Source organism: Plasmodium malariae (genome assembly GCF_900090045.1).
Source record: "Plasmodium malariae genome assembly, chromosome: 13".
Classification (NCBI taxonomy): Eukaryota; Apicomplexa; class Aconoidasida; order Haemosporida; family Plasmodiidae; genus Plasmodium; species Plasmodium malariae.
The window spans coordinates 1,523,931-1,540,734 of NC_041787.1; the positions used below are offsets into that span (position 1 = coordinate 1,523,931).

A 16,804-nucleotide genomic window follows, 5' to 3' on the forward strand; every position below is an offset into this window, starting at 1 on the left:
ACTTAATTTTATTAAATGAAGAAAATCAAATGAATAAATCTTCTGTTAACATTTTTTTTTTAACGAAATGAAAAGAACAGGAAAGGCAAAAAAAATAAAACAAAATGAGATAAAATAAAACATTATGCAATACAATAAAACATAATAAAACAAAACAAAGTTAAAATGTTGATATGAAATACATAAACATGTATATTTATATCTCACAGGATATCAAATGGGTTTTATGCTAATTAACAAGCCATATATATATTGTATATATATAAATATATATATATATATATATGTTACATACGTATGCTTATAATATACAAATATGCATATACATACATATGTATGCAAGAACATAGAAATATAAATGTTTGTATGCATACATCCCCTTTTGTATTCGTCATATTATGTTATTATATGTCAACCCTTTATTCTTTTAATATCTTTACAAAACATAATTTAAAAAAAAAAAAAATGGAAAAGCAAAGAAAATAAAGAAAGAGATTTTTTAACATATTCATTTATTACATTTAGTACAATCATTACTACGTGCAAATTTGAATTAAAAAACATATATATGCGTATGATATTTTTTTAAATTATTCGCTCTTGTATTAAAATTTTATATATATGATAGAATTATTAAAATTCAATTATATTTTTCAATTTTACATTCTGAAAAAAAAAATCTTGAAAAATAAGAAGCCATAAAAAGAAACATAAGAAGCGCAAAAATCGTATAAAAAACGCAGTAAACGTTAAAAATGTAAAAAAAAAGTAGTAAACGCTGAAATCGTAAAAACGCAGAAAGCGATAAACGTAATGAACGTAAAAAGCATAAAACAAATGACCGAAATAAACAGAATGAAAAATAATTTATCTTTTTAATATTTTCGTATTTCATATATTCATGTTTTTCATTTTTTAAAAAATAACATAGTATTTTTAATAAAGTTGAAAAGGGAAAGTATTAAAAATATTATTGATATTATAAAGTTCGTTTAATTGTAAATATATATATAATATATAATGCTTTTTACTTGTTCATAAATATGTATATATCCATATATATATAACTGTTCGTGTATGCCCCATTATATAAGCGATATATATTACATAATTATTTTTCATTTTTTACGTAATTTATATATACGCTATATATGTTAATTCGAGAAAAAGTGAATTAAAGCGAAGATAAAAACGGAAATATATTAAATGAGAGAACAGAAAATTAAGAGAAAATTGTTTTTATAAATAAAACCTACATTTTTTCATTCTTAATATTTTACTCGAATTTATGCGTAGGAGCATAATAGCAAATTGCTCGTTACAGATATACATATTCGTATGTATCACTTGTGTACATATGTACATATATATATATTTATATATACGTATACATGTGCATGTATATACCGTTAAGTAAATATATAAAAAAAAAGACCCTACATGAAAAAGCATATATATATATATATATATATAGTAGCTATACATTAGGACAAAATGAAGAATTATAATTCAAGCAGTTCAAGGAACAAATATAAGGGTGAGAATAGCAGCTATAATAATGGTTATAGTGGTTACAATTACTATAACAACTATTATTATAATAACAATTTGTCTTATTACAAAAAAAAAAATAGTATATATGGAAAAGGTGTGTACTATAATGAATATACGAAGGAAAAGGATAAAAATAATAAAAACTCAGATATAATTTTACATAAAAAGTATGATGACAAAAAAAATGAGATTGAACAAGAATTAAACGAAATTGACCAAATAAAAAATGATAGTGTTCTTGAAGAAGTAGATAAAATTAATAACATCACATTTGGTAATGATGATAATTTGGATTGTGATTTTTCTTATATTATGAGTAATAATTTAATTGAAAATGAAAAGAAAATATTTAAATTAAATAAGTTAGAAAATAAAAATCTGAATTGTTCAGAATTTTCTAAATTAGAGGAAAATAATGATAATTTATTAGATGATAGTAGTACTGATTTTATAAAAATGGGGGAAAATAAGAGAAAAGAACATTTTTTAAAATATGAGAATGAAATAAATTACAATGAAAGAAATAGAAAAAAGGGAACACAAAATGATAATATTATTCATAGTAATAATAAAAATGTGGAAAAAAAAATGCTTTCCAAAAATAATAAAGTAAGTAAAGAAAATGATGACCTGTTTCAATTTGATAATAAAGTATCCAACTTAACGGAGTTTATAAATAAAAATATATTTTACTCTAATGAGAATGACGAGCTGAATGATGGACAGTCGTCAGGAAATGGAGATCCATTTAATTTTATGAATTTTGATACCACTAATGAAGGTTTTAAAGAATTGAGGGAGTTAAAAAAGGATTATAGGAATAATAAAAATATTATAAACGTTACACACGAAAATGAGGAAAATGGAAAAAATAATTATGTGAAAAAAAAAGTAAATAGTGAGGAAGAGGATGAAGAAATAACGGAAAAAAAAGAAAAAAGACTGGATGAATGTAAACTGAGTGAAAATGAATTTACAAGAATGCATTTATTGAGCAGTTATGAACAAATTCATGACAACAGAACATATAATAATGAAAATTACAAAGATGTGGATTATTTTAGCTGTTTAAAAAAAAAAAATATGAACATTACAGGATATAATAAAAGATGGAAAGATGAAAGTAATGATATTGATAGCGATAATATTAATGAAAAAAGTAGCGGTAGTAATAACAATAATAGGAGTAAATACAATAGTAGGAGTACGAGCAATAATAATGATAGTAACAATAATATCAGTGGTAATGGTAAAACTTTGTTGGAACAAAATTATTCTGAACACGCAAGAATTTTAACGCTTAACATGATGAACAACATGGATAATATTTTTTCCGCAAGCGGTATAAATGAATTAGTGGAGTCAAAAAATTTTGTTGCTGATGAGAAACTCGATTTGTTAAATGAAGTTAGAAACGTATATAGTGATATGAACGATTTGAAGGGAATGAATGACAAGAATGGTATGAATGATATGAAGTGCACAAAGCGAATGAAGGACAAGAAGGCCATCAACAATATGAGGGAGGTGAACGGTGTGAATAATGTTGAAGTGTATGAAGTGAAACACATGAGAAACCAAAATGATATAAACAGCATTCTAGAGTCTAGCTATATTAATGGTGGTACTGGCATTAATGAAAATTATGTGGTTACGTCAAATAAATATCCAAGAAATAATGTTAATAATTTTAAGCTGAAAGATAATGATATTAATGAAACTTTTTTGTTACATATTAATGAAAAAAAGGATATACCCTATAAGAATAGAGTTAACTATAATTTAAATAATAGTAATAATAAGTATAATGATATTAGTGAAGGTTTAAAGAACTATAGGGAAGAAGAATATTCAAATGAAAATTGTATATCCCAAGAGCATATGATAAGAAAAAATGAAGAAGAAGGAAAAACAAAATATTTTGTTTGCAATATAAATAATGATGATAAAGATACAGATTTAAGAGAATTAAAGTATAACAAAGAAATATTACATGATGAACATATACTAAGTAATGCTGATAATTTTTTATTAAGAAACCATTTTGAAGATGAAAATTATTATATAAATTTAAATAGTAAATTAAATAATTTTACAGAAGATGATTTGCTTTATTTGAAAGACGAAGAAAACATTAAATTAAATGCTGAAGAAGATATGAACGTTTTGAATATTTTAAATGAATATTACCTAGATGCTAAATCAACTGATTTTATGTTAATGGGAAAAAATAAGGAGATATTTGCAGATGAAGACCAAAATGTAGAAAGCAAAAATAACATACCTGACGGGATAAGTAAACCACACACGAATGATGATCGTAGTTACGTTAAAAACTATGGTCAGGGGAAAGATAGTGGTTATGACCATGGGTGTGATGGAAAATATGATAGTAATGAGCATGAAGATGCTCATTATTATAGCTCTAAACAGGGGGGAATTGATATTCATATAGAAACAGTAACGCCCCATAAGGGAAACAATGTTTATGTTAACAGTGGGAAAACGATTGATGATGTACCCATGAGAGAGATTCATGTAAAAGATGCACGTGTTAGAGGCCCCCGTTTGAGTGATCCCCATTTGAGCGATTCCCGCATAAGTGATAATAACAAAAGTATTCAGAACGAGGAGGGAAATAGTACCAAAGCAAGAAACATCATGCCTAATTATGGGAGTGGAACTAATAACATTCGCCTGAGCAAAAATTTGGACACGAACAATTTTTCTAAAAAGAATTATATCGGTATGTATAAGAACAACATAAAGGATAGACCGAGTAGGAGTACACCAAATGTATATATAGAAAAGCACGAACAGAAAGGAGAGTATTTTCATAGGAATAGTGAAAGAGGAGCAAATCAAAACGAGCTGCACGCAGGTAATTATTGCATGGCGGCACCTGACGGTAACAATAACAGTAATTATAACAGCAGCGGTAACTACAACATTAATGGTATCATTAACCATAACTATAACTACTTTACCAATGACAAAACGCATGCATACTGTGGGAAGAGTGTAAATGGAAATGATTTCTATAAAGCAGCATTTGAAAGAAGTGTAGTGAGCAATGAGAATTACGTTACCAAGTTAAGGAAGCAAAACATGCTTAAGTTGACCAAGTTTTTGAAAACGAGTTATATGAATATGCATATAAAGCAAATAAATGAAAAGTTGTACCATTATTACAGATTTATAAACAAAATTAGTGCTAATATTAAGAAGCACAAATACCATATAAAATATAAAAATATTATGCAAAAGAGTGATAAGGATAAACTGCTAAGAATTCAATTATCTTATATGATCATAAATCCATGTATTCAAAAAAATAGTGGAAAATGGAATTTTAAAAATGAAGAAAAAGGAGATAAGGAAAACATAAATACATTACTTAATCATGATACTGTGTTGAATCATGACTCATTGTTGAATATGAACAAAGGTGAAAAAACATTAATTCCACATTTTGATAAAAATAAAATATCAAGTCATACAATGAATAATAGTGAGGCCGTTTTTAAAGACTTGCCTAGCAATAAATATCAGAAAATTTTGAACAGTTATAAAAGCGAAAATGAAGAGGAGCACGTACAAAATGATGATCATATGGAAAATGATGAACCCATGCAGAATAGTGAAACTCTTTTGTTATTAGAAAAATTAAAACAAAACTATTTTCTGAACCAGGATTTTAGTATCCTTTATCCCAGTGGAAAAGATGATAAATTAGATGCATTATTAGATGAAAGGAATTTTGATATGTCTAATGAAAATTTTTTAAATATTAATTTAAATAAGATTTTGAACTTTTCCACTTTATCTGAAGATAATCTAAAAGATCATGAAAATGAAGCACTAAGAGGAGGGGAGCCCAATGAAAGGTATACGGAAAATACTTATGTAGATGATAATGCAAAAATGTTTCTTCAGATGTGCAAAAAAAGAGGCATAAGTGAGGAAAATAATCAGGGAGATGCATATAATGAAGCTGGGGATAAGAACGAAGAGAGTAGAGAAGAAGAGGAAGAAGCAGGTGAAGGAGGACACAAGGAAGAAAAACAAAATATAAAGAAACTTGATAACAACAACGACGATGAAACAAAAACTAGATATAAAAATGATGATTATGAAAACAGCTTGTATATGGTTAATGGAGGAGATAATATATGTAAATATGAAAATATTAAGAAGTTAGGAAGGTATGTATTTGCAACAGTACATGAACCAAGAAATTTAATAACGCTAGTTAAAATGAAAGATACTGAAGGAACAGATGAAATAATAGATAAAATTAAATTTATAATAAAGAGCGAAGTGGGTGATGATATAGTTGAAGAGGACGAGCAGGAGCTGGGTATAACTGCGAATGAAATTAATACCAAAAGTTATCATCAGCAAAAGGAAAGTAGATATTCTCTTGACAAGAGAAGGAACAGCTATTTAATAACTTCCAACATTAACAGTAATATGAAGAATAATATGATAAAAAAGATTCTAGAGGTAATATGGGATCTGTATATAGATATAAAAAATTTGTATAAAGATATTGATAAATGCCCTTACACTCATATAGGAACTATATCTAAATATAATGAGGATATAAAAAGAAAGAAAAACACACTGTTTAATTTTATCTTTTTAAATAAAATAAATGATGATACGCAAATGGTATATTCTTACGCTGATAACAACAATATATTTTTAAAAAAAAATATTACTAATGTAGATATTATTATGAACAAATATGTGTATTTATATATAACCAACACATTATATAATAATATAATAACTAGTACCAATATTGACCATTTTTCCTTTCCCAATATTGAAGATTTAATAACTAGTCTGACATTTGATCAAAAGTTTGTAAGTAGGTGTGTTAGGAGGTCCTATGAAGGAATTGCAGGTGGCGGAAAAAATGGATTGTGCCAGGGTAAAGGAGATAAAGTAGATAGATGTGATATAAGTGATAACGCTGATAAAACTGATAAAGCAGGAAAGAACCACCTGAGCACAGTTAGCAATGAAAGCAACATAGGTAACATATTTTTGTATCCCTTCCCCTACGAAAACAACGAGGTTAAATTGAGCAGTTTTGATATATTTGGTAAGACAATAATGTTTAATTGTAAATATAGTTATTATAATTTTGAAAATTACAATAATTATGACTGTTTTAACAAGATGATGGTACCAAAGGAAAAAAAAAAAAAATCTTTTTTCCTTTTTAAAGAAAAGGAAAATAGAAAAGGCACAAGTCAAAGTACAGAAGCAGATAACATACTATTAGCAGATAGTTTAAAAATCCATAATGATATAGAAATATGTGAAATGGACAAAAATCAAATTAAGAATGACCTTTGTAGGTTGAGAAGTGTATACTACTTATTTGTAAAAAGCATATTAAAAAATAAGGGTGCATATATATATAAAAAAATTTTTAAAATTATTAAAAAAAAAAAGAGAATGTCATTAATATATACCTTGTTTAGTAATTATTTATTAATGTTTTATATTTTTTCCCAAGTGGATGAATGCTTTGATAGTAAATTTGAATATGAAGAATTTCTTAAATTACAGCTGTTACATATTAATACAAATATAAATACAATTAATAAGTTATTGAAAAATGAAAAGGCACAAAACAAACCTTTATTACAGCAAGAGCAAAATTTAAATAATCCTCAACAACGACAGAACATACGATATAAATTGTACAATGCAAATGTATATACTTCATTGTATATATATCTTATTGACATAACATTATCTTATTTATTTACTCCTGACATAGGAATAAAGTTTTTTCAAAACATTCTATCTCTCATTTTGTTTTACAATTATATCAATTTGTATATAACGAAAATTCTTTTTTATAAGGTAAGACTTTAAAAAGTGTCAAACTAAAAAAAAAAAAAAAAAAAAAAAAAAAAAATACAGCTTGTATGCTTATCCAGCTTTTTATATTTTTCCCAATATCCCACGTTTTTTCATTTCTCATTTTACTCCTTTCCTTCGTAGAGCGGAGCGGGGCTGTTAACGATACTACTGGTGAAAATAATTCCGTACGTCAAAGAATTTGACAGGTTTGGGCACACGAACACATATATTATATATATATATATTATGTATATGGAAAAATGTGGTATCATTGTAAGAACTGCATTTCAAAATGTTTATAAAGTGTTTATTTTGTTTATTCCGTCTATGTCGTTTATTTTTTAATTTTTTTCTTTTTTTTTTTTTTCCAGAAATCTCATAATTTGCTTCCTATACTCAGTGCTGAATAGCATGTTTTATATTTTAAGTAACATATTTTATTATCACTTAAATAATGAGAAAAAAAACAAAAAATACATAGGCAACGAATCAGAATTGTATTCCAAAATTTTAACGTCTATGACGAATGAAATAGACTTTTATAAAATTGTGTACAAAAGTGTGTGTAGTTATTCACATCAGGAAAGATTTTACGAGGATGAAATAGCCTACATGCTGCAGTAAGGATATGAAGAAGGCGTAAAATTGCTCATTTTATTCTGTGTGTGCATGTACATACACATATACATATATTTATATTGCTTGCATATTTATGTGATATCCATTTTTCATGGTTCATCGATTGTTGATCGTACGTTTTACTACTAGTATATTGGAAATTTTGATTACCCTTTACTCATTTTATTCCTTTTTTATTTTTTTTTTTTTTTTCCTGTTTCATTTCGACAGAGATTTAGGAAAAGATGATATTGTAAAGGTCATAATGAATCATATAAAAACTTAAATTGCAAGGGTTCATATAGCCAAGTAGTAGATTTATTTATGTTAGATACACGAACTGGGTATATAGGTAAAAGTGTCGTTAAGGTATTGCAATGGATGGCAAAATATTTTGTAAGTTGATAAAATATTGCACACTCCGTAATTTTGATATGAATAAAATTAAATTTATCATGATTTGAATTTTTAATGTTTTTATCTCTACATATATGCATTATAAGAAAGGAAAAAATGATATGCACATATATTTACGTGCATATATATATATATATATTCACATTTACATGTACCTACATATACATATTATATATATATGCATAATTACAGAACAGACACACTTTTTATAATATACTATTAATGTAACTACCTTTTTTTGTTTAACCCTTTTTTTTCGATACAAATTATTTAATAAACATTTTAAATAAAATGGGCATATGCGGACATCCGTAAGTGTCCACATATATGCAATGTGCAAATATGTACACAAATATATGTTTATACACGTGCATACACATTTGTATATGGTTAAAAATTTGCCATTTTTTAAATTAACTCTAGTTTATTAAATCTCTTAATAGTATGATGTGTATTAAAAAAAAAAAAGAAGAGAAGGTAAACTGAAGTACAATAAAAGCGATTAATTTTTTTATATTGTCTTGGTTTATTTTTTTTAAGAAAATGTAGGATGGAACAAAATTTGTAAATTCAAAGGATTGTAAAAGAAAAAAAAAAAAAAAAAAAAAAGAGGCATATTTTTACCAATTCGCAAAGCAATAAAACACAAAAAAGAAGGGGTAAAAATGAAAAATTAAAGTAAAATTAAAATTAAAGTAAAAATAAAAATAAGAAATGCTATTTAAAATGTACGTGATAAGACTTCTTTATTCGAAGAATACCGTTATATGCTGAATATGCGCAGCTCAACATGAATTTTGTTTAACATTGTGCATACATAATTATGTTTACCTTATCATTGGGCATGAGGAGAAGAAAAAAGAAAAGAAAAACATATAAACGTATACACCTATAAACATGCACGCGTACACAGCTAAAAACACACAGGCGTGTAAAATCCAAAACACATATACACATAAACATGGATGATAAATGAATGGGAACAATACATGTTCTAATAACATTTCCACTAAAAATAGTACGTTTGTTCCATTTTAGTGATAAAATGGTGTATAATATTAAAAAAAAAATAAAAAAAAAAAAAAACATACAATAAAGAGTAATAAAGCGTAATAAATAATAACACAGCACCGACAACAAGTAATGTCTTACCAACCCGCCCAAGCGTAAACTATCTACTTATATATTTTAATAAATGCTTTCCTTCCTATTAGTAATATAATTTTTAATATTAGGGAGGTTACTTATAAATTCATTATGTGCTTTTAATAAAGGAAAATTTTTTAAACTGTTAGGATATTTTGTTTCTATATCATCATATAAATTAAAAACAGCTAAATCAGCATATGTTAAATTATCACCTACAAAATAATTTGTATTATTCTTTTTTAGAAGTTTTTCAAAATATCCTGACCATTTAGGTAACTCTTCATTAAGAAACGTGGTTTCATTTTGTTTAAATAAATTAGTGTTATTAAATTTATAATGTATATCTTGAACACCACAAAATATCATATCTGCATAAAATTCATTTAATTCACTATTCCCACTAATATTATATTTTTTGGACAAATATCGTACTATTGCTTGGCTTTGCGCAAATATCAAATTACCTACTTCTAATATTGGTACTTGATTAAATGGTATTTCTTTTTCTTTTTTAAAATTTTTAAATTCTGCAAATGCATCCCCATTTTCTCCAAATCTTTTGTCTGTATATTTTATTCCCAGGTATGCAAAAATTAACCTGATCAGTTCAGCTTTTCCCCTTCGAAAAAAAAAAAATAAATAACAAGGTAATAATCAGCAGATATGTGCAAGCTCAATGAGGTAAATAGAGTACTTATAACAAAAGAGTTCTAAGCTCGAATGTATAATGTGTATATACATAGATATAGATACATGCACGTATGCAATGGAAGTAAACTAATGCTTCTTCTTCTTTTTTTTTTTTTTAACCTTGCGTCGAAATAGTACAATACTATATCCTCCGTCATTTATGCTTAACACCGTGGACGTAACAAAAGTATGCAGGCAAATACATCAAACACAGCAGTATTTTATGTGTACACGAGTTAATGTACGCACATAGATATGAAGAACATAAATGTTCCTTTACTGCTGAACGAGCAACAGTAACAATCATAAAAAAAAAGAAAAAAAATGAAGAAAAATGAAGAAAAACAACAAATAAATGAACGAAGGAACGTACGAATAAACGAAAAGAAAACGTGTTAACAAAAGAAACGGCTAAAAATAAGGAAGACTCAATAAAAAGGTATACGATTAAGTAGATAACAAACAAAAGATAAATCTGTGAATACACACGAGCGTGATATATGTAAAGCATAAAAATGTTCTCATGGAAGGAGAAAATAAAAGAATAGATATAAGTTCCTTAAACACATAATAAAAATACACCTAATTTTTTTTTTTACATTAAATCATGGATGCTACACATAATATGGGTTTAAGATAAAATAAAGAAAAAAAAAATAACAAAAAAAATATTATTATAATATATATATATATATATTATGTTATTATTTTTCTTACATATATATATATATATATATATATATATATATATATATATATATATTTATGTATATATTCGCGTTAATTCGCCATTTCATTAGTTTGTTATCGCTCCAATTACATTTTTTTCGTATTAATATAAATATTAAAATAAATGTGAGTTACAATAATAATACTATAATATAATAACAATTACAAAATGAAAAGGTAAATAAAAATATAATTATTTAGAAGTAGGATGTAAAAAATAAAAAAATTGAAGAAAAAAATAACAGTAAAAGAAAAAAAAAAAAACACTAGTACATGTAGAAAAGTGTACGTAGAAACTTGAATTTAATAAAGCCATGACAAAAATATAAAATATTTAAAAAGAATAATTGTTAATTTTGAAATAGATGAAAAAAAAAAAAAAAATTAAAATAAAATAAAACAAAATAAAAAAAAAATAAAAAAACATAAAAAAATACTTTAAGCAGCAAAATTGTTAAAGTCGAAGAATAAAAAGTATCATTTTATGGAAAACCAAGAATTGCGTACAGGAATACATAGTACACTTAGATGATATATATATATATATATATATATATATAATTATACGTATAATAATATATATATATAATAATACAAATATGCTGTGTTATTAAAACGTGCGACGGCATAGATCTTTGCAATATTGAAAAAAATGCTATGAAAGAAAAATGTTTGAAAATTAGGGAACACGTGTTACCATAAAAATAGTGTAGTTCGTTCTTCATTAAACTACCTTTATTTGTAAATGTATTTATTATTTCTTCTTTTTACGTTATTTTTATTTTATTTTTACTTTATTTTTATTTTATTATTATTTTATTATTATTTTATTATTATTTTATTTTTATTTTATTTTTATTTTATTTTTATTTTATTTTTATTTTATTTTTATTTTTATTTATTTTTTATTTTATTATTTTATTATTTTATTTTATTTTATTTTTTTATTTTATTTTTTTATTTTTACATTTTATTCTTATTTTTATATTTTATTCTGATTTTATTTTATATTTTTCGTTACGCGTTTTTACAAGTTTATTCATTGAAAAAAATCGCTTAAGCATGAACTCATAAGTATATGTTTTATCCTTGATTTCATTCAGCTCAACACATCGTTGCTGCTGTTTTGATAGCTTTTATTATAACACATGCGTGCATACGTAGATCCATACTCTTACTTATTTGAATATTGTAGAGCTATATGTCACAATAGTCAATGTAGTTTATTATTTCCCTGCACTTTTTTATTTTAACCCGATGCCGCTCTTCTATCCTTTTTAATTTTTTCGTAATTTTTATTTTTTTTGTATTTTTTTTAAAAGGTACTAATTACTGCTAATTTTTGATTTGTAAAAAAGGGGAAGTTCGTTAGATCTTGTAAAATAAAATTGCTTTTATAGTTGTGGTACCAAAGTGTATGTTAAAATATTTGTAACCTTAAGAATATTTTGTGCATACTATATATTTTTTTAAGTTTGTGTGTATACAGTATGTTTCAATAGAATGAACAAATACCACATCACACCTTAACATACATTTGTTCGTACATATGTATGTAATTATATATATTTATATATGTATAAGAATAAACAGGAAAAAAAAAAAAGTAAAATAAAAATCTTTTCTGCATACTTTTTTTATTCTATGACTGAGTTCACCTTTTTACTTTTTTTATTTTTTAAAAAAAAAAGAAAAAATCCCAAAAATATATGATATGAATTTTTAAAATATAATATATTTTTTTTATTAAAAGAGGTAAATATATCTATCTCGTTGCTGTTTTTCAATAATTTAGATGTTATCAAGTATTTGTCATAAATTTTTTCTTTTTTTAAACTCAAATTAATTGAAGTATAACTATAAAGGATAAAATATGTAAAAAATAAAAATAAAAGAAAAAAATTGAAGTAAACAAATAAACGGAATAAACGAAGTCAAGAAAGTATAAATAAGAAAAATTGCACGAACGATTAGAAGTAATAAAGAAGAGCATATCGAAATAGAACGAGAAGTGCAAAACTGAACAGGGACACGTATAAAGAAATTTGCCAAGCTGATTGTAAAAAGATAAAAATATAGAACTAAAATAATAAAATATTAAAGAGTTACATAAAAAAAAAAATTAAATAAAATAAAACGAAGCAAAATAAAACGAAGTAAAATAAAACGAAGTAAAATAAAACGAAGCAAAATAAAACGAAGTAAAATAAAACGAAGTAAAATAAAACGAAGCAAAATAAAACGAAGCAAAATAAAACGAAGCAAAATAAAGCAAAACAAAATAAGCACACATCTAAGTATAGAAGCAAATACAGTTGTTCATTCTTTTTTTTTGTTTTATTCCATTTTATAATGACAAAAACTCTCCTTTTTTTTATTTTTCAAGTGTTTGCAATATGTGTCAAAAATGTTAAATCAGTAAGAGAAAAGAAATAAATAATTATGTCGAAGAGTTGCCAAATTATTTTGTTGTATACATACATACGTATATATGTGTGCACATTTTGCTTTACGTTTGAAATGATGCGTTCTTGTGATTTATGTATATGTAATTTAACCGTATGTACGCATTCATAATTTTTTTTTTATTTTTCTCAAGGTTAATCATAAAAAATCTTTTACAATAAACCATGTAAATATACCGGTAGGTTTGCGGACGAACAAACATAGGAAGTAAGTAAATATAAAATTGTAAAGAAGCCGAAATAATGGACATGTGGAAATATTTGTGTACATCCATATATGTGTACATGTATGCACACACATAAAAACACATATGTATTTGTATTTGTATTTGTATATGTATATATATATATATATATATATATATATATGTACATGTCTGTTTTGGTCACATTCCAACGGCTGCTAACTTTTTTTCGTGTGCATTTTCTTTGCATGCTTTTTTTATGCACTGTTCATATTTTTAGTGTGAAAAATAGGTCAAATTTTTCGAATTAACTTTTTTTTTTCACCATTTCTCCTGAACATGCAATTTGCCCATCATTCTTGCCGCGCATTTTTCCCCTCTTTTATCTGCTTATTTTTGTGCCCATCTCATATCCTGTTACAGGTTTGCATACGTAGACTTGAGGAGGAACAAGTCCGAAGAGGGGAGGAGAAATCTGTTGGAGGGGAATTTATCTAGGCAGAAATGCCCCCTGAGGAAAGTTAGTTTGAAGGGTCTTATAGGTGTTACTGGTATTTCAATTCCTTTATTTTTAGCTAGCTTATTGATATATAATAAATTAAGATTTGATAATAAGAATTTAAGTGATGCTGAAAAGATCATGGGAAAGTATTTATATAAACATGAAAAAAATTTATTTTTTGGGAATAATTATGATGATGAAAAACCATATAATATATTTTATATAATTAGTAATATATATAATAATGTGATAACGTTTATTAATTTTTATATAAATGTAAAAAAGGTTTGTACTAAAGAAAACGCAAATGAATATACGATATTATTTTTCCATTCTTATAATGTAGATAAATTCTTACGTGCACGAAATATTAAAACATATGCTGATAGATTAAAAGACATATATAAAGAGATTAATAAAAACAATAATGTGAATGTAGTTTATGTACCCTTAGATAGTAAACTGTTATTTAATATAAAACATTTTAGCAATATGAACAACTGGTATAGTGTATTATTTCATGATAAAAGACATATTTTAAAATTAATTAAAAATTATAATATTATGAATATTCCTACCATGGTTTTATTAGATAAAAATATGAACATTATAAATGATAATATAAATTATTTATTACTATATGAAAGTAAACATTTTCCCTACAAAAACGTGAACAATTTTACGTATATAAACCACTTATATGATAAAAATAACAATAAATATAATTTCAAAGATTTAAATTCAGACTATATAGTTTTTTACTTTAATAACGACAAAGATAATAAAGAAGATATGCAATCCTTGTTAAGAATAAAAAAAAAATTAGCAAAAAAGAACATAAAACTGGACATTATTTATATAAAAGATATGGAAAGAAAAAAAGGAGGTAAAAATAATAAGAGTAGTGCTGATAATGTTATTGGTAGTTCGAGTAAAAAAGATGATCCGAGCGAGGGCACCAAGGAAGAACATAACAATGACAATAGTAGTAGTAATAATAATAATGAAAATAAAAATAATATTAATCACAATAATGGTGGTAATGGTGATAATAATAATAAAAATAATAAAAATGGTAAAGGAGAGAAAGAAGACAAGCAGGATAACAGTAATAAAGAGACATTCTCGTTGAATAATGGAAAATATAGTGATACTAACGAAGACAAAGGTAGTGCAAACTATCTTGATGATGTGTACTATTTAGGAAGTCAAGAAAATAATGCTATTTATAAACTTTTATTATATGATATTTTTGATGTTACATTTAAGCCTGTAAGTATTTTGGCTAATAAAAAGGGAAATATATTAAATAAATATATTAATGTTAGTAAAAAAGATAACGAAATATCAACATTTATTTTAAATAATCATAAAAGTTTAAATGAACAAGTTAATGAAAAAAATTATATGTTTAAATATGATAATATTAGTAACTTGAGTAATTTAAATGTGTTTGCACCAATTTTTATCTTATTTAGCGAAAAATTAGATTTTGATTTATTAAATCAGTATGATTCACTAATTGAAGAATATAGTAAAAATAGAAAGGGAAAAAGAATTAACTTTTATTTTTTACTTAACGAGGATAAAAAATACGAAGCTTTAAAGAAACTTTGTTCAGTTAATGATACAACTCAAGTACTCATATTAGATTTATTCAACCAAAAATTATTTAAAGAAAATATTAATAATATTAACATTATACAAAAGATAAATGGAAAAAGCGTGATCAACAAAGAAAATTTTTTTAATTTTGTGAACAGGTACTACAATGATGATTTGTACTCATCTACTATTGTTTTAACGAAGGAAGCATAGCCCAACGGATTATATGCACAAGTGTGTATATGCAGCTGCATGTATAAACATATAAAAATGAAAAGGCCTTAACGCACTTTTCAATTTTTTTTTAATATTTTTGTTGAAATAAGATTGTCTACATTCTCCCCGTGCGTTAGTTTTGTAGTATTATATACACATTTGTATTTTTATCCTTATTTTTATTGTTATATTTAACGCAATTACTATTCATTTCCCCCCTTATAATTAATTTACCTTTGTTTATACTTCCTATTTACAACCTATATCATGTGTGACTTTGCCTACATAATGTATATATAATACATTCGTATATACATTTTTTTTCATGCGATAAAATTATTTTCAATTTTTATTTTTTTAAAATATTATGAGCATTTTCTTCAGTCATATTCTCTTATAATTAGAAACATTAATTTTTTTTTATTGATTTAATTAAAGAATAAATAAATATTTGTTTGTTAAGTTTTAAATTAACCTCTTTGTACCTTTAATACAACTCTATGTATTTTTAAAAAAGTAATAAATAAATAAATAAATAAATAAATATATATATATATATATATATATATAAATGAAAAAAGAAAGAAAGAAAAAAAAATGTATGAACAGTTCATATGTAATCATTAACTATTAATGTATATTATTGCAAATTAAGGCGAATTTTTTTTCCCTATAACTTCTAAATATTAGCGCACGTAAGAAGGAGAAAACAAATATAACTTTTTTTACTTCGGTAAGGAAACCATTAGACGACATGAAGATAAAAATATATACCTGTGTTTATGTTT

General features: G+C 24.8%; 3 protein-coding genes across 3 annotated transcripts; 2 read left to right on the plus strand and 1 right to left on the minus strand.

Moving 5' to 3' along the window:
- Window positions 1–1,494: 1,494 nt before the first annotated feature.
- Window positions 1,495–8,344, plus strand: PmUG01_13039500 (conserved Plasmodium protein, unknown function; the record flags this gene model as incomplete). Its single annotated transcript, XM_029007385.1, has 4 exons — window positions 1,495–7,440; window positions 7,582–7,646; window positions 7,812–8,060; window positions 8,290–8,344. 4 exons carry the CDS (start codon window positions 1,495–1,497, stop codon window positions 8,342–8,344), a joined length of 6,315 nt encoding a protein of 2,104 aa, XP_028863780.1.
- A 1,319-nt stretch (window positions 8,345–9,663) lies between these two features.
- Window positions 9,664–10,472, minus strand: GST (glutathione S-transferase, putative; the record flags this gene model as incomplete). The annotated part of the gene is made up of 2 exons (XM_029007386.1): window positions 9,664–10,243; window positions 10,435–10,472. 2 exons carry the CDS (start codon window positions 10,470–10,472, stop codon window positions 9,664–9,666), a joined length of 618 nt encoding a protein of 205 aa, XP_028863781.1.
- Window positions 10,473–13,395: 2,923 nt separating this feature from the next.
- PmUG01_13039700 (thioredoxin-like protein, putative) lies at window positions 13,396–16,013 on the plus strand (the record flags this gene model as incomplete). The annotated part of the gene is made up of 3 exons (XM_029007387.1): window positions 13,396–13,461; window positions 13,643–13,716; window positions 14,117–16,013. The coding sequence occupies 3 exons, from the start codon at window positions 13,396–13,398 to the stop codon at window positions 16,011–16,013; spliced, it is 2,037 nt and encodes a 678-aa protein (XP_028863782.1).
- Window positions 16,014–16,804: the final 791 nt, after the last annotated feature.